Below are 27,861 nucleotides of genomic sequence, written 5' to 3' on the forward strand. Positions count from 1 at the left end.
TGGTATTAGCTGCGGACTCCGCAATGCAAACCGGCCCGTGTGCAGGAGGCCTTATGGAGAGATGTTACCCTCCCGCCCCGTGTCACACTAGCCTCTCACTAGCCCAGCCAGCACCCCCCCTGCACACCGATGAGGCCGCTTTCCGTGGACGGGATTCACTTGCCAGGCATTATCATAACCCTTGTCTAAAGAATCCAAGACTGCCTAGCAGGAGCGCTGCCTTCCAGTAGGTGGCGCTGGACGGGTAGTGTCCATCTTCCTTAGGAGGCTTTCTGTACCACCTTCTAGAAATTACCGCAGTTTCATGTCAAAGCTGCGCCCGGCGCTTACACTAGTGAGCCACTAGACGTCGCCAGAGAGCAGAGCGGGTTCCTCCTAGTAACTGGTGACGCGCGGTGTAGTGAGGGGGCCGATGGATGGGGAGGGGGGCGCTCTGCTGATGACGCGTTTCCGGGGCGCCAGCGGAAGTGCAGTCTGTCTTCTTCTGATTCTAGAACTTGGGAACTAAATGGCGAAAACCGTGGCCTACTTCTACGACCCGGACGTGGGGAACTTCCATTATGGTGAGCCGCTTGTGTGCCTGCTTCTGCCGGTGTATCAGTAGTGTGCGCCCCTCCCCCCCACCGGCCCGATACCTGTGTGTGGAGTTACTGAAAGGGTTAATTAGAAGATGCAGGGAATCCGGTAAAACCACAGAATTCGTCATACTGGCTGCACCCTGCTAGGCTCTGTGTCCATGGCAGCCACAGTCAGGTGCCCATATACCCCCAGCGGTATACAGCAGCTGGGCTACTGATTGGCTGCAGCGGTCATGTTGGTAACTGGCGCGTGACTGCGGCCGACACGTAAACAACGCCGCAGCGGCGGCGGAGACGTTACTAACTTAGTTTTAAAACCTTTCCTGCTTCTATAGCTTCGCCAACTCCTGGTATTCCTGTAGGGAGCCGTTCTGGCTTCTGCTGGCGCGTCCTGTGTGTGCATATATATATATATATATATATATATATATATGTGTTATGTCTGATCGCTGTGGGGGCGGTGCCCGTAGGCAGGACACCCGTGTGCGCATCTCTCTATAATGTCTGATCGCTGTGGGGGCGGTGCCCGTAGGCAGGACACCCGTGCGCATCTCTCTATAATGTCTGATCGCTGTGGGGGCGGCGCCCGTAGGCAGGACACCCGTACCCGCATCTCTCTATAATGTCTGATCGCTGTGGGGGCGGCGCCCGTAGGCAGGACACCCGTACCCGCATCTCTCTATATTGTCTGATCGCTGTGGGGGCGGCGCCCGTAGGCAGGACACCCGTGTGCGCATCTCTCTATAATGTCTGATCGCTGTGGGGGCGGTGCCCGTAGGCAGGACACCCGTGTGCGCTTCTCTCTATAATGTCTGATCGCTGTGGGGGCGGTGCCCGTAGGCAGGACACCCGTGTGCGCATCTCTCTATAATGTCTGATCGCTGTGGGGGCGGTGCCCGTAGGCAGGACACCCGTGTGCGCATCTCTCTATAATGTCTGATCGCTGTGGGGGCGGCGCCCGTAGGCAGGACACCCGTGTGCACTTCTCTCTATAATGTCTGATCGCTGTGGGGGCGGCGCCCGTAGGCAGGACACCCGTGTGCGCATCTCTCTATAATGTCTGATCGCTGTGGGTGCGGGCCCGTAGGCAGAACACCCGTGTGCACATCTCTCTATAATGCCTGATCGCTGTGGGGGCGGCGCCCGTAGGCAGGACACCCGTGTGCGCATCTCTCTATAATGTCTGATCGCTGTGGGGGCGGCGCCCGTAGGCAGGGCACCCGTGTGCGCATCTCTCTATAATGTCTGATCGCTGTGGGGGCGGCGCCCGTAGGCAGGACACCCGTGTGCGCATCTCTCTACAATGTCTGATCGCTGTGGGGGCGGCGCCCGTAGGCAGGACACCCGTGTGCGCATCTCTCTATAATGTCTGATCGCTGTGGGGGCGGTGCCCGTAGGCAGGACACCCGTGTGCGCATCTCTCTATAATGTCTGATCGCTGTGGGGGCGGTGCCCGTAGGCAGGACACCCGTGTGCGCATCTCTCTATAATGTCTGATCGCTGTGGGGGCGGTGCCCGTAGGCAGGACACCCGTGTGCACTTCTCTCTATAATGTCTGATCGCTGTGGGGGCGGAGCCCGTAGGCAGGACACCCGTGTGCGCTTCTCTCTATAAGGCGGGGCTCGCATGATTATAACTTAATGGCGTGTTACTTGCGCAGTGAGTGGAGATGGTCAAAGTACATTGATGCGTTCACGCTAATGTCAGGAAGGGCGCCGCACGTTGTGTTCTACAGTGTATTCTTTGCGACAGAGCCCTGTTGTTGTCTAAGGGCACGAAATATACACACTACGTACGAAATTACATTGCGTACGTGCGGCCTTTATGTGCAATGTCGCTAAGCGTCAGCGGGAAATAAAATAAGACGGCCTGTGAGATACGCCATTATGCGCAGTGAAATATCGCTGCGAGCCGCCGACCTTGTGGATTCATTGGCGTTACTCAATAGAAACACAAAAATGATGTCATGATGATTTTATTAGCTATTTTTTGAAAATTAAAAGTGAGTTAAGTTTCACATCGGAGAGATACCTTGTATCAGCCTGTAAATATGCACACATTTATATAAGAAGGCTCTTCATTTCTCATTTTTCCAAGGATAGATAACTTAGTTTCTCTAATGATATCTAGTAGTGTGCCGGACGGCTCTCAGATGGTGGGGATTGCTCTGCATGTGTATATGACATTAGGCAGCCCCCATCATCGGCGCTGCGCTGTCCGGCATAGTGTCATGCAGAAGTGCCCTCGACATCGGAGAAAGGGGTTAGACCTCGGCCGTAGGGCAATCTGAATGTCGGAAGAGGTCTCACGCTAGACTGGAAAGGGCAATCAATACCATGCTTCCCCAATGTCTTATATAAATTTTTTATGCAATTTTATTCAGACACTAAGGGCTCCTGCTCGCTGGCGAGGGCGATACCGGGCTCGCAATTCTTCTGAAAACTCCTGGCTGCGAGGCGTTTTCACATAGAAACAGCCTTGCATCCCTGCGGGGTTCCCTTCATCCCTGCCGTGGTGGTCACAGCTGCAGCAAGAGATTCCGATCTTCTCCCATTGGGGTGTCAATCGGGCTGCCGTCGGACCCATTAAAGACAACGGGCAATATCGCCAAAAAAAAAAAAAAAAGAGATGCAGCGATTCCACACACACACAGCATCGCAGGAGTGAAAACATTGCAAATGAATGAAAGCATAGAAAATCATCGGTTTCATAAACTAAATCGTTTTTTATTGTATGTAATAGACTCAAACTTGTCTTACAGATGTGGACATCAGACATGGAGTGTAAAGAGTCTCATTGCATGTAGTGCGAACACGTTCTACTGCGCTGCCCGCAGATCATGACTTGCATCAGTCCCTATAATCTCTGTAGCAGACACAACATCTGAGCCCTCCATCAGATGTAGACATGGGGGGGGGGGGGGGGTATGTCCAACTTACAGCCTTAGTGGAGGGCCCTGATGCTTCATGCTGTATGGGCATACCTTGGCATACTTTGCCCGTAGACTCCATATTTTCAGTATGCCTCAACATAGAAAGCAAAAACAGTGATTGATTACTACAGACAACTGCTTTAATGGGGGTTACCTCACCGCAGACAAACCCTTTCATTTGGGGTCCAGCTCCCAAGATCCTGGTAAACGACTGATCTTCATGGGGAAACTGTCTCATGAGGAATGACCCCTCTAGTGAAGCTCGCTGCTACCGTTCTATCTTCGAGAACCCCCTAATAGGGCATTTAGAGAAGTCTTAGCTCCAAGCAGTATATAGACTATATTCACATGTCGCAGCTTTAGCCTCATCCCATGCTCTACAAAGCTAATAATCTCTCTTCATTTTTAGGTACGGGCCACCCAATGAAACCCCACCGCCTCGCTCTCACTCACAGCCTGGTTCTTCACTATGGACTGTATAAGAAGATGATTGTAAGTATCATGGCGATGATTCTTTTTTTTGTTTTATCTTTCTAAAAGGGATTTTCCATATTTTAGCATTGATTGTGTCGGCCGGCTGCACACGAACGGATTTGCATTGCGGAATCCGCGGTCGCCTTCCATTGAAGTTATTGGAAGCTGTCCAACACGCGGCCCGTCTGCAATTGACATTGCGGATAGGTCGCGGGTACCCACGTCATCGCCTAGCGACGGAGTGGGAAAGATAAACATTTCGTTTGGACCATCCACAGTACAGATTCAAGGTTAGAAAGCGGGTACACACAGACGCCGTCCGGCCACAGCGACTGATTCTGCTGCCGGCGGAATCCGACCCGTTCGGCCTTATTGTAAGAATGCACCATCAATATTAGATTCTGAAAAAACCTTTTAGGCCTCATGTCCACGGGCACGCATGGATTTCACATGTGGAATCTCATACGGAATCCACCTGTGTCGGCGACCCTGCGTACCTGTCTGTGTCTCCTATCTTCTGTACTGCGGATGTGTGCAGACATGCCGGGCAGCACAGTACAGATTTTTTTTTTTTTTTTAAATCTCCTGCTTTTCCCACAGAATCTGCGGACGGTCTGTGGGTTAGATGGCTTCCATTGACTTCAGTGGAAGCCGTCCATGCAGGAACCGCAGTAAAATGGAGCATGCTGTGATTTTTCATCCGCTCGCGTGCATAAAGTGTTTTTCCATGGCATGCTATGGAGGGTTATTGCTGCAGAATCCAGAGGCAGGTCAAATTTTTTGGGACTTCAAAGGGGTTGTCCAACAAAACAATCGTATTCCCCATCCACAGTACAGGGGATAAGTATCTGATCAGTGGGCATCTGACTGCTGGGACCATTACCAGTCATGATAATGGAGGTTCCAGAAGGTCCCTGAATGAACAGAGTGATGGTCACATGTACACTACTGCTCCATCATTTGAGTGGGACTGCTGGAGATAGTCAAGCTCTTGTACTCAACTATATCTGGCAGTCCCATTGACATGAATGGAACAGCAGTGTGCATGCTGAACCACCACTCCCTTTATGCAAGGATGTTCAATCCCTTGTGATTAGTAGGGATTCCAGTGGTTGGAGCCTATCTTGTATATAGGGAGAGCTTTGCTTCATGGAATAACTCCTTTAATACATTTTGAGCATCTTTAGATGTCATTTGTGCCAGAAACTTAATTATCTGCAGGCTGTTGCTGTAGGGCATCAGTTGCATGTTAACAGCCGGCTGCTGCTGATGGCGTGGGATCAGTTGTTGAGCCCAAACTATCCTTGTTCCGTAAAAGTATGGCAGATCACATTCAGGCCTACCTGCCCATGGTGAAAATGTACATAATGGAGCGCAGAAGAGTTAAAAGGGTTTTCCTGGGAAATATATTAATAAGTTGACAATAGTTGATAAGCTGGGGTCTGTCACTCAGAACCCCGAGTGATCAGCTGAGCGGACGCATGCTGTCAGCACCACAATAACACAGAGGTCGGAGCGGAAGTCTCCACACGGACCTCTGCGTAGTGGCTGGTATGGCTCTAATTGAAATCAATGGGGGACGTGCCTGCAGTTACAAGTGCAGGCCACTATAAGGAGGTCGGTGCGAAGGCTTCCACTCAGACTTCTGTGTATTTGGAGCGGAAGTCTCCACGCCGACCTCCCACGTAGTGACCGACGGTTGTAAATGCAGGCAGGGCTCGCGTTGATTTCAATGAGAGCCATGCCTGCAGTTACAAGCGCCGGCCACTACATCCCGATAATGGACCCCGGCCGATCAACTATTGATGACCTATCCTGAGGATATCTCATCAATAGTATTCTCCCTGTAAAACCCCTTTAAAGCGGAAGCTCATAAATTTGAGAATTACTAAAATATAATTGTATTAGTTGTGTTAGTGGTGCTAAAATACTTCTGTGCTGCTAGAAGTGTTTTTTGTTTCACTAGGATTGCCCATTACTGTAGTTTGCGATCCAGACTGCAGCCACATGGGGGAGCCGCAGGGCACTTAAGAAATGACATGTCATCTTTTTTGCATTTGCAGGTATTCAAGCCTTACCAAGCCTCTCAGCACGACATGTGCCGCTTTCACTCGGAGGATTACATTGATTTTCTCCAGCGGGTGAGCCCCAACAATATGCAGGGTTTCACGAAGAGCTTAAATGCCTTCAATGTCGGCGATGACTGGTAAGTTGTGCTTCATCAAATGTCAGTCCTCGTTACTGAACTATTGAGGCTTCGGTGTTTAAAGTGAGGATTATATTGGAGAATTGCTGATAATGCAACTGAGAGCAGCCACAAGGAAAATAGAATCGTGCAACTGCTTTCTGACAACTTGCAGCACAAAACGGCTACCTGTACTGTGTCACACGCATTGTCCCATGTGGACAACCTTGTTCTACATGTCTTACTAGGACCTTACAGAGGAGGTCTCTTGGGGTGCCTGTACCTGCTGTGGTTGATCTACTGTAACTTCATGCATAGCACTGCTAATTGCTGTTTGTCACCTGGACTTAATTAGCGGTGATTGGCATGTGGCTAGAGCGGATCAACTGCAATGTGTACAGGCAGCCGTAAGCGCCATTTACACGGGATGATTTATGCGGAAGATTTGTTCAAACGACTGAAATTGCGCGCTAAGCCTTATGTCTAAATGCAAAAACATTGTTTATTATTCTTTATCACTTACTTTCAACCAGCATAAAAATCACCAGTAGATCGCTGACTTCTCCCCGCTCAGCTCTTCACATAGAATATGAAACCCTGGTGAGAAATCAGCGGTGATCTGCCTGTCTAAACACTCCGCACGAACATTAACCGTAGCGCTGGCGTCACCCGCTCGTGTAGTCGCTCCGTGTAAACCCAGCATTACTCAGGATCCCACTTTACTTACCCGAAGAAATTTCCGCAGTAAACGGTACTGCCAGACTCCACGCATGTATATCCAGACACCGTCTGCTCTCCATAGTGATTGGACGGACTTTCACCACCTGCAGTCAGCTGGTCCGGGCAATAAGGGCCTTGGATAAAGCTCAAGTACATCGGTAACTAGTCCAGTTCACCGCTTCTGACCACCACAATATTTCTCTTTTTTTTGCCACTTGTCTCTTTACAGCCCAGTGTTTCCAGGCCTCTTTGAGTTTTGCTCTCGCTATACCGGAGCCTCTTTACAAGGAGCTACACAACTGAACAATAAGGTATGTAGGAAACTTAATTCTAATCCTATCTATTTGCCTCTACCTGTCTAGACATTATGTAAAAAATGATTGCACAGAGACTAGAGGAATTATCAGCGGGACATTAATTTAGAATTAATTTCGTATCTCCACCACCTTCTTTCTCTGTGTATTTACTCGGCCTTAGTGATGTGACATGGCCACATAGTCTAATGGCTCTAGGCCTCTCTCTATGTTACTTTGGACAAAGCATCAGTGATTAATAAATACCTGGGAGCGCTTGCAGGGGGCAAGAGAAGAAATCCAATGGTAAGTACTGTGTGTTCTGTTAAACAGGTGTTTCTATCTTGTGAAATGTTTTTGGTGTGTTGAGATGTTCTGGTCATTAGTTTTGGCCTATACTTTTATAGGTTCATCCTTTATGATGTTGGTTATGCTTACTCTTCTTGCATTGATGTATTACTTTGATGTTTTACCCCAGAAGATGATTCTATACAAAATAATACATGACCGCAGACTGATTTGTATATATTATTTAACCACTTGCAGCCCAGGCCAGTTTTAGGCCCAATGTTTCAAACCTGACATGTTGCACTTTGTTGTAATATCTTTGGAATGCTATTACTGATTTGTGTGCTTCGGAGATTTTTTTTTTGTGTGACACTTTTTACTTTAGATTCATCATAAAATCCAAAATGTAGTGAAAGTTTTCAAAAAATTAGCATTTTTCAAAACTTGACATTTTCTGCTAGTCATACTTAGTCATACCACACACAATGATTAACATTTACCATATGTCCACGTTGTATTGGTATCGTTTTTTGTTTTTTTAAAATTTTCCTTCAATCTTTCTGGGAACGTTTTTAGTTTTGAAATGGGTTTGAGGGGCCTGGTTATTAGAAACCTGCTATAAAATTAACCCATTATAAAAACATAAAAGAAAAACTGCACCCCTCAAAGTATTCAAAACCACATTTAGGAGGTTTGTTAAAGGGAGTCTGTCAGAATGAACTTGCTGTCCAAAGTACAGGCATCATTTTCTAGAGCCAGAAGAGCCAAGTATCTGCATATATGGCTTAGCCACAGGTTTCTGCTGCGCTACTAGATGCAGAATCCATGTTGAAAAATCTACATCTGATTCTGTCATGTGAACGTACCCTAAGGCCCAATGTCCACGGGCAGGTTTGATTTGTGGAATCTGCAAATCAAGCTACCCATAGGGAAACCTGGGCGTCCGCAAATGAAATAAAGCATGCGGATTTGATTTGCGGACCATTTGGTTCGGAAAAAAAACTGCATCACGCTCTATTTCAGTACGGATCCCACACAGACAGCTTGCCGGCCGGCGCGTCCGCACATATCAGCAGTGAAGAAAAAGAAGACCCGGATGGGTAAGTGGAAGACCCGCAGTGTCCTCGACCCCAGGCAGGGTCTGATTCCGCTGTAGGCTCCCGCATGCAGAATCCGATGAGGCCTTACTGTGTGTAATGATTATACATGCCCATGTTCCTCCCTGGCAGGCAGTGAAGAGAGGGAGATAGTGTGAGCCTTCATAAAAGGTTATTTACAAGTAAAGTTTCCTGTGACTAGCTGTCGCTGCAATCACTCCAGAGGCCACATTGATGAGTCTCTGAGCCAAGCTGTGTGACCTCGGCTCTCTTGGAACAGCCTGGTTACAGAGCTGCATGCAAGGAAGCTGGAGGGGGAGCGCACCGCCGTGCTTTCTCACTGTGATGGCTGTAGTTGCAGACCATGCTGATTGGTCTCCGGGCAGCTCAGTGATCTGGGCCGTCATTAGACCCTGCGATCACAGAGCTCCTGCACAGCGGTGGGCATCAGGGGGGTTCTATGCAGACACTTTCTAAAACATCCCTGCAGAGATGGATAAGGACTGCATGGACATTGATAGTCTATGGGCGGTCTGCAAATGGTTACTATTTCTTTTGACCTGTTAGTTACGCTCTGATACTTGTTTGTGCGCAGATTTGTGACATTGCCATTAACTGGGCTGGAGGACTTCATCATGCCAAGAAATTTGAGGTAATTTTAGCGAATAACACATTATTAAGTATTCTCTGATGTTCTCTTTTCCTAATGTAATATAATTTATTCTAGGCGTCTGGCTTCTGCTATGTCAATGACATCGTGATCGGGATCCTGGAACTGCTCAAGTAAGACTTACTACTCTAATAACGGATTGTGCGGTCCAGAAGCATCAGCTCTGGGGACCTGTTTAATCTCATCTAGGAATTGTCCCATCATGCTTTACAGTATATTAGTGATTCGCTTCAATAGCTTTTCCCTAATATAGGGCATTTGCTGAATTAACCCTCTCATGCCCGTCAGCTTTAATGTTCTCCATTAGAAGGATACAGACCGATTTACCTCATTAGACGGATGTGACTTTCGCCTCAGCCTTGCAGGAAAATGTCCTCGTTATGGCCGCCTGCACACAGCTGTGTTAGATTCCACATACGGGATCCGACCCTGTGCCCGGCTGGCGACCCCACCTGTTTGATCTTCTAATCTGTACTGCGGATGGCCTGGATAGCACACATGCGCAGTATAGATTATGCCGACCATCGCTAGGCGATGACGCAGATCCCGCGACCTTCCCGCAATTATGACTGCGGAAGGGGCCTCCATTGACTTCAATGCAAGCCGTCCGCACGGAAGCTGCACAGAATTGCAGCATGCTGCGATTTCTTCCCCGCGAGCGGAAAAACTGCAATCGATTTCTGCTTGTGGGCAGGAAATCACGTTTTGCCATAGCATGTTATGGGCAGTATTTGCCGTGGAATCCGGAGGCGGTCGCCCACTCCGGATTCCACATTGCGTATCCGCCCGTGTGCAGGCAGCCTATATGGTTATAGTGGGTGTTGAATAAGTGTGACCTCTGGCTGGTCGCATCTCCCCAGGCAAAAAGAGCTGTTTACTGGGAGTCTCGGTCTAACATTTTAACCCATTCATTTCTTTTTCATCCCCACTTTCAAAAAAATCTTTTTTTTTTTTTTCCGACTGCAAGTGGGATAAAGCCTTGAGTTTTTTTGTGGGATGAGCACTATTTTTCAGTGGTACCAAATTTTGAAACTTTTACAGTATATGGTCTAAGTGGGATGAAATGGGGGTGGGATGGGGGGGGGACAGGTTTGCCATTTTTTGGAGGGAGTTTGTTTTTTATAGTGTTCATGGTGTGGTAAAGATGATATTCTGTGGGTCAGTACAATTATGTCAAGAGCAAATTATAATATAATTTCTTATCTATGTAGTACCACCTGAGGCTACTTTCATACGGCCCAAGAAACTCACACGAGTTTTATGCGTTCGAGACGCACGAGTATGAACCCTATTCTTTTGAATGGAGTTGTGTACATGAGTGATGTTTTCCCGGAGGGTTTCCATTTCACAGAAGTGATGCGAGGCCAAAAACGACCCCCATCTCTGTGAAAACGCGCTTGCCTGTGTATAGGTAGCCTATAGGAAAAGAAATGAAATAAAAGTTTTAAAAATGACTTTCTTTCACAGTTTTTGACCCTTATAACTTTTTTTCTTTATTTCTCATTTGATGGGTGTTGTGAGGGCTTGTTTTTTGCAGGGCAGGCTTTCGTTTCTAGTTGTACCATACAACTTTTTGACTGCTTTTTATTCAAAATCTTTTCTTGGAGACTGAGTGACTAAAAAAACGCATTTCTTTTTTTTTCTCTCTGACTGCATTCCCTGTGTGGGATATATAATGGGATATTTTAATACAGTTAATATTTTTTAATTTACCAGTAATTGTAAAAAAAAAAAAACTTAAATTCCCAAAGAGGAGTTGAATTTGCAGTCCCGGACTGCTATTGTAACTGATTGGCACAGAGGGGCGTACCTTCCCTTTGTCAAGCTATTTAAATGTCGCTGTCAGTTCTAACAGTGGCATCTAAATGGGGTAACTGCTGGGATCGGAGTTATCCCTGATCCCGGGTGTTGTGGCAAGATATCAGCTGTCAAAGCCAGCTGACACCTGCCGCATATTGATTTGCTCACTCCATAAATTGACGCTCAAAAACATGTTCAGTGGCTATTAGTAAGTGGCTAAAGGAGTTCTCTGTAAAGAGACAACCTCTTTAGGCTTCATGTCCACGGGGAAAATCAGGCCCGCTCCGGATTCTCCATGGAGAATCCGTAGCGGGTCCCTCCTGCCCCGCGGACATGAGGCATAAAAATAAGAATAAACTTACCTCTCGCCCGCTCCGGATCTTCCCTTCGCCGCGGCGTCATCTTCTGTGCGTCGCGGCCGGAACTTCTTTCTTCGGCCCGACGGATGCGCAGGGTGACGTCAGTGACGTGCCCCGCGCATGCGCCGGCCCGAAGAAAAAAGATCCGGCCGCGACGGAGAGAAGATGGAGCCGCGGCGAAGGGCAGAACCGGAGCGGGTGAGTCAATTCCGATTTTTGTCTCCGGACAGCTTCCATAGGCTTCAGTAGAAGCCCGCGGGAGCCGTCCCCACGGGAGACCCGCACGAAAATGGAGCATGGTCCAGATTTTTTTCATGCTCCATTTTTTTTTAAATCACTTTTATTGACCATCCGCGGGTATTTATCTACCCGTGGGTGGTCAATGCATCCCTATGGGATGCGGATCCGCGGGCAGGAGAAGAGTTAAAATCCGCTGCGGATTTTAATTCTTCTTTTGCCCGTGGACATGAGGCCTTAGGCTACCTCTGCGAGTGAAACTCGGCCGATATCACGCTCAGCAACCTGCATTTTACCCGTGGACGCGAGGCTATTTTCAGGCAAAAACTCCTCTGATCCTCTATAGACGATAGTATTTCACAGATCCAAAGTGTTTCCCATTAATTTTAATGAGACCCCTCACATGGCACGACATGTGATGCATTCAAGGTCCCATTGAAACCAATAGGCGATGCTTTCCGACGAACGCGTAAAGCTAGAGCATGCCACGATTTTTGTTTTCCACACTACATGTATAGGACTCCATTCAAAAGAATGAGGTTCATATTCACTCGAGATTTGTGTGTCTTGCAATGCGCAAGTTTCTCGGCTGCATGAAAGCAGCCTTAACAAGCAATCCTCATTTGTAATCATTCAAGGGCATCAGAGTCTTGAGCTAACAAACAGGTTGGTTTTTGGAAGTGTAACCAGGATAATAAGGGATATTTCAGGCATTTTTTTTCCTCCTGTTGATTGGCAAGGGTCCACCTCTCGGGATCCCCACCGATCAGTTGTTTCCCGGCACCACTGGAAGCAGAACGCACCGCTCATACTACAGCGGCCTGAGTTGGAAGTGGTGGCGCAGCTCCCATTGAATCCAATCCTGCACTACCAACTTAGGCCTCTGTAGTATAGACAGCATGATCTGCTTCCTGTACTGACAGCGGTGGTGGGAATCTGCTGATCTGCGGGGACCCCAAGTGGCGCTGATCATCCCAGAAAACCTACTTGAAGCTGTGGAATCTGCTTCTATCGCTTTATAATTGAAGGTCCAGTCACATGTTGCAAAAATCACTTAAGAAAAATGAAATCTGACCATAGTCTATAACTAGACCCCTTGGCTCCCGAAGGGCATCTGGCCATCATTGTGGCTCCCGAATAGCACATCTATTATAGCATATTACGTAAACCTTTTTCCACTTTGGCATGTGGAGATTCTGCAGTTAAATAGCAGTATGTCTGGATAAGGGATTCAAAGAGAAGGCCTAAGAGTATAGGAAAAACGTGATTCAAGGCACATCCGCGGTACGATATATTAAATGATGCTATCTTATGCTGTGGCTTGGCTTACTACAAATTGTAACGTTACGATAAGTCGGCTAGAAGGAAGTATCAGCAGAAACAGAGCGATCTTAAACCCAACTGTAGCAAATTGATTTTGCACACTAAGGAGATCTGAGAAGTAACTTGACTACAAGGCTTGATCTGTGAAATTACATAATCTGCATATATAATATGCTCATTATAAGGGCCTTTATCTGGACATATCCCGGCACACAGACAACGTCTTATCTACACAAGAATTCACACACATTAAAATTAGAATAAAATATTTTAATTCCTGCCATCGTCTTCTAGGCTTTATCCTCACGTGTAGCTTTTGTGTTTTACCTCCCAAAGTGCTTATGAGGTGCCGGCTTGCCGCATAGCCCTCTCTTTTTTTTTTTTTTTTTTCTAACACCGCTTTGGTTTTGTTTTCACATTAATGTTGTGGGTTTTGTTTTCCTGCTCCGTTATGGATTAGGAGAACTGACTCCACCGCCGAACAGATCGGTCTTATGATGGAACTAAACCAATTCTCATACATAAATGCAAAAGTGACTGCCTGTCTGTTACCTTTTCACGGCTGAACTGCTGAAGCAGTTTTGATGGAATGTGGCAGGGAGATAGCTTGCATCCTGAGGAAGGACATAGGCTATGGTTTATCCCAAAAATGTATATAGTTCTGTAGGGAGAGCAACAAGACAGATTTATTTTATTTGGTGATGCACAAGCGCACCTCCACTCTGTTGCCACGGATGGGAAGGGGGTGCACATCATAAGCTATGCCTACACAAACGGGCAGACACGTGAGGGCAGACGTCTTGACGTGCAGAGGGGAAGGTGGTGCACTTCATAAGCTGGGCCTCCCCAAATAGGCAATCATTCTTTTTGATAATCGTATTTCATTCTTTTTGATAATCGTATTTCCTATCCATTTTTACGTTTCAATATAAAGCAAAATGCAGATTAGATAACAAAAGTACAAATTCCACACGGACAAAGTCGCGGGTAACAAGCTAGTAGACTAATGGAGTTTGTCCAGTATCCGTTATGACGTCTGCGATTAAACAGAATTCAGCGACCGAGGCTCCGGATGGAGCACCAAATGCTGATCTGAGTGAAGCCTTAGCCATTTAACAGTACCTAAAATTTTTTTGAGACACTTCTCAGCAAGACTGATTATCAAACGCCCTGTTTCCAAGAAGGTGGAGGATTGTCTCTCCATTTGTGCGTGCAATCAGTGCATAGATGCCTTAAAGGGCTTTTCCAGGCAAATTCTATTGATGACCTACACTCAGGATATGTTATTAATAGTTAATCGCCGGGGTCCTGCCCTTCGTAATCCCCAGCCATCAACGGATCGTCCAACACTTGTGTCGGAGGCAGAAGTGTAATAGGAGGCTTCAGCTCCCACTGATTTTAATGGGATGAAGCTTCCACCTCTGACCCCAATTAGAACGTTCAGCCCCGCTGCACTGACAGCAGGCTGGGTGATCAGCTGATCACCAGGGATCCCGAGTGGCAGGTGTCCAGTGATTAACTATCATTGACCTATCCTGAGAATAGATCAATAGATTTTGCCTGGAGCCCTTTAAACTAGCTTCACCTTTCACTATGTGTGACATGTTAGAGTCCTCCCATGGTAAAATATTACATCTCTCTTAGTTCATACAAAACTTACATTAGAATATTTTAGAAATGCCCCTGCGTCTATATATTGCTTGTTGTGATGCCCCTTTCATTCTCTGAGTGCCCACCCAATGGGACAGATTTACTTTTAAGTGCCATAAAACCTTCAGGCATTGCAATACATTGACGTGTTTTATATACCCTTTTATCCCCACAAGGTTTGGAAAAGGGGCTTTGCGGAAAGGGCGTCTGACCTACATGTGCATCGTACACAGATTTTGCTGCAAAATCTGGCGTAAGCTAACTAATAAGTCTTATGGAGCTAGATACAAGTGCCTGAAGATGCACTCTATGTATCCTCCATAATAAGTCACTGATAACATTGGTGCCTTCTAAGACTGTCTAACTGCTAGGCTAGTTTCACACGGGTGACTGTGATTTTGCCGCAAGAAAATCGTGTACAAATCGCGTCTTTCCTCCCACGATTTTTGAGCGTCAGCAATGCTATTTCTTGAGCGTAATCTTACATCGCTGCCGCCCACCATAACATTTTGTTGTGCAGGGTTTTTAGCACGAAAGTCACTGATTTTCGCACCGCACGAAAATCGCAAGATTGTGCGTTGCGATAAAATGGAGGCTCCATAGGGAAACGTGGGAGATTTAAAAAAAAAAAAAAAAAAAAAAAGCAAAATGCAGGATAGGGCATGCCATGTTTTTTGTTTTATTTTTTTCCTCGCAACATCGCGTGAGTGAAAACAAAGCTAATGTGACGGAAACCATTGGTTTCATAATTCTGCTATTTTATCGCCCGTGTGAAAACGGCCTTAGGGTGCAGTCACATGGGCGAGCTTCATGCACAGTGTCTGACAGATTTCGATATGTCAGATCTTGCACGTGAAGAGAATGCATTGCTTGCGATTTTTCTCTTGGGCTGATGATCCAAGACTGAAAAAAAATGTAAAAAATGAAAATCGCTGCTAGAGATGAGCGAGCGTACTCGGATAAGCACTACTCGCTCGAGTAATGTGCTTTATCCGAGTATCGCTGTGCTCGGGTCTGAAGATTTGGGTGCCGCTGCGGCTGACAGGTGAGTCGCAGCGGGGAGCGGGCAGGAGAGAGGGAGAGAAAGATCTCCCCTCCGTTCCTCCCCGCTCTCCCCTGCAGCTCCCCGCTCCGTGCCAGCACCCGAATCTTCAGGGACGAGCACAGCGATACTCGGATAAAGCAAATTACTCGAGCGAGTAGTGCTTTTCCGAGTACGCTCGCTCATCTCTAATCGCTGCATGTCCCACTTTTGGACAATTCTTTTTTTAACTTTGTTTTCTTTATTAAAGGAAAATTTGCACAGTACATAATAACATCATGACGAAAATTGACTCAGTGTTCCATAGATTACATGCTGTGCTATAACTTGCTTAGTCGTAGTGGTATAACAACGTTTTCCTTGTATATTTTTTCATGTAGATAACAATAAACTTTAACAGATAAACCCGGACCGTCTATGTCGATTGTTTAAACTCTTTGTGGGATAAGGCTCTGCATTTGCTATTTGTTAAGAAGAGGGGGACACAGGAGTACATGTAGTGGGGGGGGGGGGGGGGGAGAGAAAGGGGGTATGAGCCTGGGAGTTCAGTCCGTGGATGAAGTGGAGTTGGTATCCAATCAAATATCCCATATTTTTTTAAATTTGTTTGGGCACCCTCTATTTTGGTAGATGATTTTCTCATAGGAGACTTACTATGTTTACCGACCGAACCCAACCTGAAATCGTTGGGACTCCGGCAGCCATCCAATGAGTGGCTATTGTTTTGCGTACCAAAAATAGTGTCTTCTGTAGAAAGATGCGGGTGTGATGCGGCCACTCCTCCTCCTCCAGTAGGCCAAACAGAATTGTCTTGGGGTCCATCCCAATGTTAAGGGGGGATGGTAATAGTGAGTTTATGAAGGATACAATCTCAGACCAGAATCCGTTTACCAGGGGGCAATCCCAGATCAGATGCCAGAAGTTAGCCTCTGGTTGACGGCATCTATGACAGGAGTTTGAGGAGGAATTGCCCATTTTATATAGTCGGCTGGGAGTGAGGTATGCTTGGTGGATAATACATAGTTGAATCAATTTGTTGTTGACTGCAGGGGAGACTAAGAGATGGGATTCCAATATGTCTGCCCAGTCCTCCGGTGATAAGGACGGGATGGCAGTTTTCCATTTATCGTAAGCTGAGGGCGGGTTATGGTCGGTTTTGGCTGAGAGGAGATGCGTATGAAGCGCCGAGATTAGGCCCTTAGGTCCCTGGGATCTGAGGATGCCGATTGTGGGGAATTTGGATATGTTTGTAGAGGTAGGTGGAAATTGGGAGTTCAGCGCATGCCTCAGCTGGAAATATCGAAATAGTTGAAGTTGTGGGGACTGTATTTTTTCGCATAGTTGATTGAATGTGAGGAGGCTCCCGTCCGTGTAGACGTCTCCCACCGAAACCACCCCAAAAGATCTCCAATATTGGGGGTCTGGGACCGACTGCAGGGCCTTAAGGCCAGGATTTTTCCATAGGGGAAGTTCACACATCACTCCTTTGTATTGTTAGATGGCCTTAGCCTCCTTCCACACCTTTAAGGCGAGTTTGTGAAGTGGTAGTGTATCGGAGGGATTGGTATGTTCTGGGAATTCCAGGAAGCTTAAAGGTTGTTACCTTTCACTTGTTTTTCCAAATATTGGTCAGCGATGGGCATTTCCCGTTCTAAGAACCAGCTCCGGACATTACGCAGCTGTCCGGCTAGGTAGTATATGTGCAGATCTGGAAGTGCCATTCCAGCCTGCTCTTTAGGTCTCTGTAGGGTCGAAAGGCTAAGCTTTGAGCGGGTGGAATTCCAAATGAAAGATGTGTTGAGGGAGTTGAGGGTTTGGAAAATGCGTTTGGGTACGAATATTGGCATATGCTGTAGTATGTACAGGCATTTAGGTTGGATGGCCATCTTTACCAGGTTTATGCGGCCGGCCACCGAAAGCGGTAATTTAGACCATCGCTCGAATTTATTTTTAACATTTTCCAGCAGTGGGTCAATATTATCTTCTATGGCGTTATTTTGGTTTCGGGACATATACATCCTTAAATATTTGAATGTAGAAACCACGGCTAGGTTGTATCTGGCAACGCAAGGATCTGTTATTGGGTTGAGATTTGTATATAGAATTGTGGACTTGGGCCAGTTGACATGTAGTCCAGATAGATGGGAAAATTTGTCAATTTGGGACATAGCGTGGGAGAAGGAGGTTGGAGGGTCTGACAAAAATAGGATTGTATCGTTCGCATATAAGCCCACTTTACTTTCAAGGCCCGCCCATTTAATGCCGGTTACATCAGGGGTAATTTTTGGACAATTCTATGTCAGTTGCCCATTATTTCCTGTGGCTGCAGAACAAAAAAAATATAGCATCCTTAGGGCTCCTTCACACTGGTGACTGCAATATCTGGTCGTAAATCATCCATGTGAGACCCCTGGTGGCGATGAGTTTTCATTGGCAGAGGATTGCGGAGTTCTCCTATTATTTTCCATGGGGCCCCCGCTGCTGCCGACTGCCCCATTCAAAATAATAGGCGATATCGCAAAAAGATAGAACATGCTGCGATTTTGTTTTTCTTATATAGAATTGCAATGCGATGCCATGCAGGAAAACATCGCAAATGTGAATGAACCCATTCAAAAGTATGGGTGTCATATCTGCAGGAGATTTATTTGTCTCGCAATGCGCAAATCTCACATGATTTTGACGCCAGTGTGAAGGCCCTCTTAAATAGATGCGATTTTCATGCGAGTGAGATGCAGTGTTTCCTATTGATACAACATGTCATTTTCACATGCATATTGCAGAGATGCAAAACGCATCAGACTCAGAAGAAATCGCAGGATTGCAAGTGCAATATCTGTCAGAGCTCCTCGGACAAATATCACACTCGCTCCTGTAAGTGCATCCTTACGTGAGATATTTACATGAGCGATTGTTTCCCCCCCCCCCCCCCCCCCATGCAAGTCGCATGGGGACAGAACAAATCCATTTGAATGGGTTCACTCGCATGAGCGATCCCCCACCCTCAGGATTTGTGTTAATCTCACTAACTTTAACAGTAAACGTTTTTCTGCCCCAGAAATGCTATGGAAAACTGCAGCATTTCTGCAATGTGTAAACGCACCCTTAAAAGGGTTGTCCTTTTTTTAAAAAATTTACCATGCACTGTTCCAAAGCATAATCAAATTGTCTATATTGACTATTCCTGGCTCCTCGCTTATCCCACGCTGCCTCTTAGTGTTTTGCGCTGGGTTTGTTCTGATTGCCTGCAGCAGCCTGTGACATCCCGTAAACACGCCAATGCAGGGATGATCTGGAGCTGCTGGCACTGGGCATACGGAGAGTCAGAAAAGGGGAGCATAAACTATTTTATTTTGGCGTGGGGAATACAAATTAGAGGAATTTAAGTCCGACGACCCCTTTTAAAATGTTACATAGTAGATGGTAAGAGCAAAAAGAGCTTGTACAGAGGAAACCGATTATGGAATGGTGTGGCAAGTTGGTGCTATTGAGCTCATCAGGATGCCATCTTTCCTTCATCTAGATGGGGGGTTGCGCCTTGGACAGTCCATTTATTTTGGCAGTACACTAGATAAAGGTAACAATCTTTGCACTGTTCTTTTGGCCACAGTGCACAAATGCATTACTTAGAGAAATATTAACCATCTGGCTACTAACGTCACATGTCCAAACGCCATACCCAACCAGGGTGTCAGTCTAGGGGACATCCGTCACACTCGTGGTATTCCCAGCGCTTGGTCTGCTCCAGCCTCTGAGCTAGCTCTCTCTTCAGCAGTGTGGCTGGAGGTTTTCACTCCTCCAACCACACCTATACAGCTGTCCCAGCCAATTGGCCTCAGTCTGCCTGTATTCCGGCCCCCTAAAGGCCATCTTGTGTACTGCATTACCCTAATGGCTAGAATTAATATATATGTGTTTGAGTCAGTGTGGCCACAAATGGTGGATGGTAGACACAGCCTCACAGAAAACTGGCAGGGGAACCACAGAGGAACTACCGATAGATAAAATAAAGGACACAGGAAAAGGTCAGAAAGTAAACATTTTAACATTATGATTATCTTTAAGTATCTAAGGCCTCCTGCTTATGAGCAGATATTTGCTGCGAAATCTGCAGCGGACGTCTGCACCATGGATCTGAAGCAAACACTGCCCATAGCAATTAAGTTTTCCGCAAGCGGAGGAAAAACTGCTGTTATCTACTTTTCCGCGCGGATGGCTTCCATTGAAGTCAGTGGAAGCCGTCCGATCTGTTGCCCTTCTGCAATTGACATTGCGGAAAGGTTGTGGATTCAGTGTCATCGCCTAGGGAGAAAAAAAAATCTGTATTGCGCATGTCCAACAGCTTGCCCTGCGGACCATCCGCAGTACAGATTAAAACGAACATCACCAGGTGTGCGAGGATGCCACTACGCCTAGGGCCGGGTTTCGCATGCGGAGCCTGGCTCTACAATGTGCAGGAGCCCTACCTATAGTAATGTAAGATGATATTCTTAGGGTCATTCACATCAGCACTTGGGGGGTCTCCATTTTCTTGACCCGGTCGGAAAGTAGGAAAAGCGTAGCCCCTGGCCAAAATAATTCATCCTATGATCAAACTGAATGACTAATGGGGTCCGTTTGGTTTCTGGCAACTCGCTGGCATTTTACAGGACAATAGCGGTGCAAGCAGCGCTGTAGAAACCAGCATCTGAAGAACCTCCAACACTGATGTGAATGAGACCTTAGACAACATGGAAAAGCATGGGGTGTGCAGCCCAAGGGGTGTTAACCTTCCCTAGTAACCTGTCCTTCCAACACATGTGGTTACTGCAATGTGGAACCCCAGTCTAGATCAGAGCGCTTTATTATAACGAGCCATACCGTGTAATCAGCAAGCGACCGACGCAGAGTCTCATCCTCTTGGAAGCACAACATAAAGGTCCCCTTTCACTGACTGGAGGAAATGACACATATATGTAAAAAAAATTATGAATCTTTTTCATCATGCAATGAATAAGCAATATTTATTGAAACAAGAATCCCCCGTTACGATCCTGGGCGTACGGTGCTGGAGGATAAGCACGCTCTCTCCTGGACGCTCCTGTGGTTTTTCTCACTGCTGCTCTGCATTTCTTCCTGGTGATTGCCTGATGGGGGTCTCCGCACTCGGGGCAGCTTCCTATGTTGGGTTATCTTCATACGACAGGAATAGCTAGAATAATACTGCATCTTGTAATAGTCTTAACGATTAATGTCTGTAATTATGACTTTTTTTCAGATACCATCCGCGTGTTCTCTATATAGATATTGATATCCACCATGGAGATGGAGTGCAGGAAGCCTTTTACCTCACTGATCGAGTCATGACTGTCTCTTTTCACAAATATGGAAACTATTTCTTTCCTGGAACTGGTAAGACAATGGAGGTAGAGTGAAGACGTTGTAAGCTCAGTGTAGAGATAAGTAAACTGCATAGAGTCTGGCGCATTCATGCTGTACTAATAAGAAAGGGGAGCCAAGCAGAGGAAAGACGCACATTAAAAGGGGATAGAAGATGAAATATAGTCCTTAAGTAAGGCCCAATGTCCACAGGCGGATTTTATTTATTGAATCCGCGTGGGGGATTCGCAGCTCTAGCCGCCCATCGAGAAGCATTGAGCATCCACACTTCATTTATGTCCTGCGGACTTTGATTTAAAATTATTTGCAGATGCCACGTACGGATAATAAATCACAGCATGCTCAATTTTAGTGCGGATGTGGCTCTATTCATCTCTATGGGAGCTTAGGATCCGCAGTACATCCGTAAATACATTTAAATGCATTTGCGGATCTGCTGCAGAATTGAAGGTTAGAAGCAATTAGGGATTTGGAGAAAAGGCTGGGAGGTGGGGGTTGCCAAATTTTTTTTTCCACGCGGATGATCCGCTGTGCATTTGCGTGGAAAAGAATTTGCCATCTCCTGAAGGAAAAAAATCAATTTTAAGATGATCCGCAGTGCATCTGCTGCGGAAATCCACATAAAAAATATCTACACGTGCCGTGGACATGTGAGCTAGGAAATCAGATCACAACTGTCACCTGGAAAATAGTGGAGGAAAAACTAGGCACTCTGAAAGAGGAGCAGGGCTGAATGGAGACGAAATCCCATACGGAGATGCAGGTAATGAGTTTGTGTCAGACCAGCACCACCTTCTGTCTGTTTAAACAACAGAGTAGAGGGAATACTTAGGCCTCATGTCCACGGGCACGTATGGTGGAATCCCGCAGCGGTGTCCACCCGTGCCCGCAGCCATGAGGCCAAAAATGACAGCATACTCACCTCTCCGGACACTGTGGGTCTCCCCTCCGTCGCGGCCAGATGTTCTTTGTTCAGCACGGCGGATGTGCTCGGCACACCGGCAGCGTGCTGCGCGCATGCGCTGTGCATACTTCTTTTTTAATCTCCTTACTCCCGCAGATTCGCGGCACAGCACAAAAACAGCTGTGGGTGTGCTGCGGGTCCGGACGGCTTCCATTGACTTAAATAGAAGCCGCTGGAGCTGTCCGTGTGGGAGATCCGCAGGAAAATGGAGCATACTGTGACTTCTTCACACCGGGGAAAAAAAATGACATCTGCATGCATTTTTCCAGAGCGTCATCCCGACGGCCCCATTACATATGGAGGTTGCCCTCTGACCCAGGTAGGGACAGGAAGAGTTTAAAAGCACCTCCCTTTCCACCCGTGCTTCAGTGTCTTCCTGTCCCTACGGTGGGACAGAGGAGCAGCTCCAGAGCTGCAGGAGATAGGAAGCTGCGGAGGCAAGAAGACTTACCGCAAAGAAATACTTACCGCACGCTGTGCGGCCCCCCTGGAGGGGTAGAGGTCGGGGCCGCACACTCAAGAGTCCCTGCATCCCCGACCTGCACCGCCGACGGAGCCGTCAGTCGCCTAGTAGCGCTGGTCTCCCTCGCGCGGATCGCATGTTCGGGCCGCCGCTGCTGTGATGGGATAGTTCCTCCTGGCAGGGGAACGGCAGCGGCGGCCTCCCTGGACCTCGGGCGCATAGCGGTGACGTCATCCGGCGTGGTGACGTCACGCGCACAACGTAGGGGGCGTGGCTACCGGCGAAAACCCGGAAATGGCGCCAAATTCGAAAATCCTCCCCATAAAAGCAGGCTAAACTCCATGGAGGTTCCTGCTGACTGCCAGACAAGTGTATGTGAGTATGTCTACCCGCGACAGCTCAGCACGTGAGGGAGAGATTGACACCCTACCAACTGTAAGTAGGCTATACGCCAAAACATGCGCAAATGGTCACTTGTACAGCGGATGCATATATGTTCCCTTTCTTGTCTCCCCTCTCCCCCACTTTCATGGGTAGATGGATAAGGAGGGTCCAAAGAAAATGGACCCGAGGAAAAAATCGAAAAAATGCGTCCTCTGCAACAAAAGGCTCGAGGAGAGCTATAAAAAACCCCTATGCGAGGAGTGAGTGTATTACCGCAAGTAATGCTCCTGAATCCAACGCTTGCACTGCTATAACAGTGAATTGCTCTGCCTTCACAGATGCACGGGGAAAATTCTCGCAGAGGAGAAAGCAGCATTCAAATCCGATATCCGCTGCATGATAAGGGAAGAGCTGCAGGCTTCCATGGCGTCCCTTCCCCAGGCCCAGCCAGGTCCGTCACGGGTCCCTAAAAGACCTAGACAGACCGAGTCGGCGAGTTCGATCTCCGGTGAATCGCTGGAGCTCCTATCCGAAGGGGAATTAGAGGACCCACCGGTTCCCATAGAAGACGAGAAGAAATATTACTTCTCATCAAACGACATTGCGCACCTCATCAAGGCGGTGAGGGAAACAATGCAAATTGAGGAAGATAACCCGCCGAGAACAATCCAGGATGAGATGTTTGGCGGCCTCCGATCTAGAAGAAAGATCATGTTCCCAGTCAACCAGACGCTGCAACAAGTGATCACAGATGAATGGCAGGAACCGGAAAAAAGGATCACTGTTCCAAAAGAGATCCGAAACCGGCTCGCATTCGCTACCGAGGACGTCCGCCTGTACAGGGAAACCCCCAAGGTGGACATCCAGATCGCAAAAGTGGCCAAGAAGACCCTCTTGCCCTTCGAGGACACCTCCCAGCTATCCGATCCGATGGATAAAAAAATCGACGGATTAATGAAGAAAGCCTGGGAGGCAACATCCCTCACCATCGAGGCTAACATAGCCTCAACCTCAGTGGCTAGATCCATGACGCTCTGGCTAAACAGGCTAGAAGCCTCCATAAAGGATCGGGCCCCCAGAGAGGAGTTGGCCAGCTGTCTCCCCCTCTTAAAAATGGCTACCGCCTTCCTGGCTGACGCATCAGCGGAGACGGTAAGATACGGGGCAAAAACCGGAGTCCTCAGCAACTCAGCGAGAAGGGCACTATGGCTGAAGACTTGGGCCGCAGACATTACATCCAAAAATAAGCTCTGCGCCATCCCCTTCCAAGGGGAATATATGTTTGGGCCCGTCCTGGACAAAATCCTGGAAAAAGTCGGCGACAAGAGTAAAACCCTGCCTGACAGACAACCTTTCAGGAAACCATCCTTCCCGAAGAGGACGCGCCAGCCTCCTCCCGAAGTTAAAGGGAAGACTGGAAGATGGTCGTACCCCAAGGGAGGTCGGGGTAAGGAAGTCCAACCCTCCCCTGAACAAACAGGGGGTAGATTAGCGGGCTATCTAAGCCAGTGGCAAGGGGTAACGTCTAACCCCTGGGTACTCCGAATAATCGAAGTAGGGTACCAAATTGAATTCCACTCGCTACCCCCTAGGAGATTCCTTATAACCTCCCCGGGGTCCCTACAGGAACAAGGGAACCTCATAAAAGGCGTTCAGGAACTTAAGGACCTAGGGGTCATTGCGCAAGTCCCCGATCACGAAAGGGGTGAGGGATTCTATTCCCCCCTATTTCTAATAAAAAAACCGAATGGTTCCATTAGGACTATATTTAATCTTAAAGCCCTAAATAAATTTATCTCGTACAAAAAATTCAAGATGGAAACAGTAAGATCCATCGTCCCACTAATAGATCGAGATAGTGTAATGTGCACCATAGATCGTAATAGAGATGGTAGCCTACTTCAGGCGGAATCAGATCCGCATATTTCCGTATCTGGATGACTTTTTGTTGGTGTCAAGGACGGAAAAGACCATGCGTATAGACCTATCCATGGTCTTATCCACCCTAAACAGTTTAGGGTGGATAGTTAACAAGCAGAAGTCCGACTTGAACCCTGGTACACAAAAGGTGTACCTGGGAGTATTACTAGACTCCCACATCCAGGAATCCCGGCTTCCATCATCTAGGAAGGAAGACCTCACCCAAAGAGTAAAATCCTTCTGTCAGACTACGGCGGTTTCCATTAGAGAAACAATGAAGGTGCTGGGCATCCTGACGGCTTGCATTCAGATAGTCCCATGGGCACAAGCCCATACCCGGCAATTACAAGGATTTATCCTTGCCAACTGGGACAAACGGCAGACATCCCTGGATAAGAAGGTGAGCCTGTCCGTCCGAGTCAAAGAGTCCCTACACTGGTGGACCTCACAGAGGAACCTAAGCAAAGGTACCTCTTGGTCACAAGAATCTACCGTACCCATCACAACAGATGCCAGCAAAACGGGATGGGGAGCCCAAGTAGCCGACCAAAATCTACAGGGGATTTGGGACCCCCAAGTAGCTAAACGCTCATCCAATTTCAGAGAACTAAGGGCAATCTGGGAAGCCCTTCAGGCGGCAGAACCCCTTATAAAAGGAAGGCATGTCAAAATCCTAACCGATAATATGACAGCTCTGTCATTTGTTCGTCACCAGGGGGGAACGCGACACCCGCACCTGCAACGACTGGCAACAGAGATACTCCGCTGGGCGGAATCCAACGTGCTGTCCCTCTCAGCGATCCACTTAAAAGGGTCCACAAACGTCGCTGCCGACTTCCTGAGCAGACAGAGCATCCATCCAGGAGAATGGGGACTGAATCAGCGAGTCTTCGACCAAATAATCTGCCAGTGGGGAGAACCGCAGATAGACCTGTTCGCCACGAAGAGAAATTCAAAGTGCCAGGACTTTTACTCGCTGAACCCCAGAGACAATCCACGCGGGGTAGACGCCCTGTCCCAAAGCTGGGACATGGACCTAGCCTACGCCTTTCCTCCCTTCCCACTGATCCCCCGCACCCTCAGGAAAATCCAAACCAGCCGGGCGTCAGTCATACTAGTTGCCCCTATGTGGGACAAAAGGCCCTGGTATCCCCTGCTAAAAGCCTTGGCGATCCGGGGTCCATTCCTACTACCAGCCGTAGAAGATCTTCTCCTCCAGGGCCCACTAACATACCCAGGGGTCGAGAAATTGAAGCTAGCAGCATGGATGCTGAAAGCATGATACTGCGTGGGAAGGGACTCTCCCATAATGTAATTACTACCCTAACAAAAAGCCGTAAACCTATCACGATAGCTATCTACGATAGGATATGGAAAAAATTCACAGAGTTCTGTAAAATAGAGCCAGGGAAAATCCCAGGAATTGACATTCCCGTAATCCTGGAATTTTTGCAGGCAGGCCTAGAAAAAGGCCTTAGTCCTAGAACCCTTAAAGTCCATACAGCAGCACTAGGGTCCTATCTAGATTTTCCCTTGGCAGAACACCGCTGGGTGCGTAGGTTTCTCAAAGGGGCAGAACGGCTTCGACCCTTTGTTAGAGAAACCTTTCCTACCTGGGACCTAAATATAGTCTTAACTAGCTTTTGCCAATCCCCCTTCGAACCCCTCTCACAACTCTCCTTGAGGCTGCTCACACTAAAAGTTACCCTTTTAGTTGCCATAACATCGGCTCGGAGAATAGGGGAATTGCAAGCATTACATTGTATTGAACCATACATGGTAATACAAGACGACAGGATTACCTTCAAACTAGACCCAGCCTTCCTTCCGAAGGTAGTGTCAAAATTTCATAGGGAGCAGACGATCACTCTGCCCTCCTTCTGTCAAAATCCCCGTAACGAGAAAGAGAGAGAATTTCATAACCTAGACGTTAGGAGAGCTGTTCTAGCGTACCTAGAGGCCACCCGCTCTTTCCGTAAAAATAATAACCTCTTCATTCAATTTCAGGGGCTGGCAAAAGGAAAGACGGCAACTAAGAGCACCATCGCGAGGTGGATCAAGACCGCCATCCAAGAGGCATATAAAGCCAGGGGTCTCGACCCTCCGGGAAAAATTAGAGCTCACTCCACTCGCTCTCTTTCCTCCTCTTGGGCAGAAAAAGGCCAGGCGTCTGCCGAGCAGATCTGCAAGGCGGCGACCTGGTCGAGTATACATACATTTACCCGACATTACAGGGTTAACGTCCAGTCGGACAAAGACCTGAGTTACGGACGTAAAGTCCTTCAGGCAGTGGTCCCACCCTAGGGCCACGTATAATTTGGTATACTCCATATGTAATGGGGCCGTCGGGATGACGCTCTGGAAAGACACGGATTACTTACCGGTAGTCCCTTTTCCAGGAGTCATCACGACGGCCCATAGTTCCCTCCCCTTTAAGAATAATTTATGTTCTTTAAATGTAAATATGACCGAATAAAGGTAAAATTTGGTTTAGTAAACATTGTCCACCGTAATGATTTATAAGTCACTGAAGCACGGGTGGAAAGGGAGGTGCTTTTAAACTCTTCCTGTCCCTACCTGGGTCAGAGGGCAACCTCCATATGTAATGGGGCCGTCGTGATGACTCCTGGAAAAGGGACTACCGGTAAGTAATCCGTGTCTATTTGCCCTATGGATGCTAATGCATATCCCTATGGGCTTTTGGAGCTGCGGATCTCCCCCGGGAGACATGCGCAGATTTTATAATTAAAATCTGCATGGGGACATTGGGCCTTAGGAATTTTAAAAGCCACAGTAAACAGCGGCAGATGACGTCATCAGGTCATGGGCAGTAAAATGAATGATATACAACAGACTTGAGCAGTTTAAAAATAGAATGTGCAATTAAAAGTAAGTATACAAAATGAATTACGCAAACGTTGAGAAATGATTCCATTTTCTCCAGAGATATGCAATAATTGTTAAAAACAATGTTAACACAAAACTGCTAATAATAAAGACAAATTCGCTAAAATCGGGGGGAAAAAACCAAGACAAAAACTGCACTCGCAGCCCAGCGATGAACAAAACCACCCAATGCAAGTTGCGTGTGGTCCTGCCACAC

At 47.4% G+C, this 27,861-nt stretch overlaps 2 protein-coding genes across 3 annotated transcripts in view; both read left to right on the plus strand.

The window, feature by feature from the left end:
* The first annotated feature begins 437 nt into the window (after positions 1–437).
* Positions 438–27,861, plus strand: part of HDAC3 (histone deacetylase 3) — a 50,800-nt gene continuing 23,376 nt past the window's right edge. Inside the window, exons 1-7 of the mRNA XM_066590629.1 lie at positions 438–563; positions 3,920–4,002; positions 6,048–6,190; positions 7,119–7,200; positions 9,163–9,219; positions 9,295–9,350; positions 20,906–21,039. Of these exons, the coding sequence (XP_066446726.1) occupies positions 509–563; positions 3,920–4,002; positions 6,048–6,190; positions 7,119–7,200; positions 9,163–9,219; positions 9,295–9,350; positions 20,906–21,039 (610 nt within the window). The 5' untranslated portion in view covers positions 438–508. The remainder of the gene's footprint in view (positions 564–3,919; positions 4,003–6,047; positions 6,191–7,118; positions 7,201–9,162; positions 9,220–9,294; positions 9,351–20,905; positions 21,040–27,861) is intronic.
* Positions 22,275–27,256, plus strand: LOC136611240 (lamina-associated polypeptide 2, isoforms alpha/zeta-like). Of its 2 annotated transcripts, none has more exons than XM_066590630.1 (2): positions 22,275–24,285; positions 26,766–27,256. In XM_066590630.1, exons 1-2 carry the CDS (start codon positions 23,235–23,237, stop codon positions 26,792–26,794), a joined length of 1,080 nt encoding a protein of 359 aa, XP_066446727.1. In that variant the 5' UTR covers positions 22,275–23,234; the 3' UTR covers positions 26,795–27,256. The 2 variants fall into 2 exon arrangements, 1 of the variants encoding a protein (XP_066446727.1); XR_010790239.1 differs by lacking the exon at positions 22,275–24,285 and adding an exon at positions 25,555–26,069.

The sequence above is a fragment of the Eleutherodactylus coqui genome, chromosome 2, assembly GCF_035609145.1.
Source record: "Eleutherodactylus coqui strain aEleCoq1 chromosome 2, aEleCoq1.hap1, whole genome shotgun sequence".
NCBI classification, from domain to species: domain Eukaryota; kingdom Metazoa; phylum Chordata; class Amphibia; order Anura; family Eleutherodactylidae; genus Eleutherodactylus; species Eleutherodactylus coqui.

Coding starts and splice junctions, on each gene's coding strand:
- LOC136611240 (XM_066590630.1), top strand. CDS start 23,235: ATGATAAGGGAAGAGCTGCAGGCTTCCATGGCGTCCCTTCCCCAGGCC. Junction 24,286..26,765: donor GTACCCCAAGGGAGGTCGGG/GTAAGGAAGTCC, acceptor ATTCAATTTCAG/GGGCTGGCAAAAGGAAAGAC.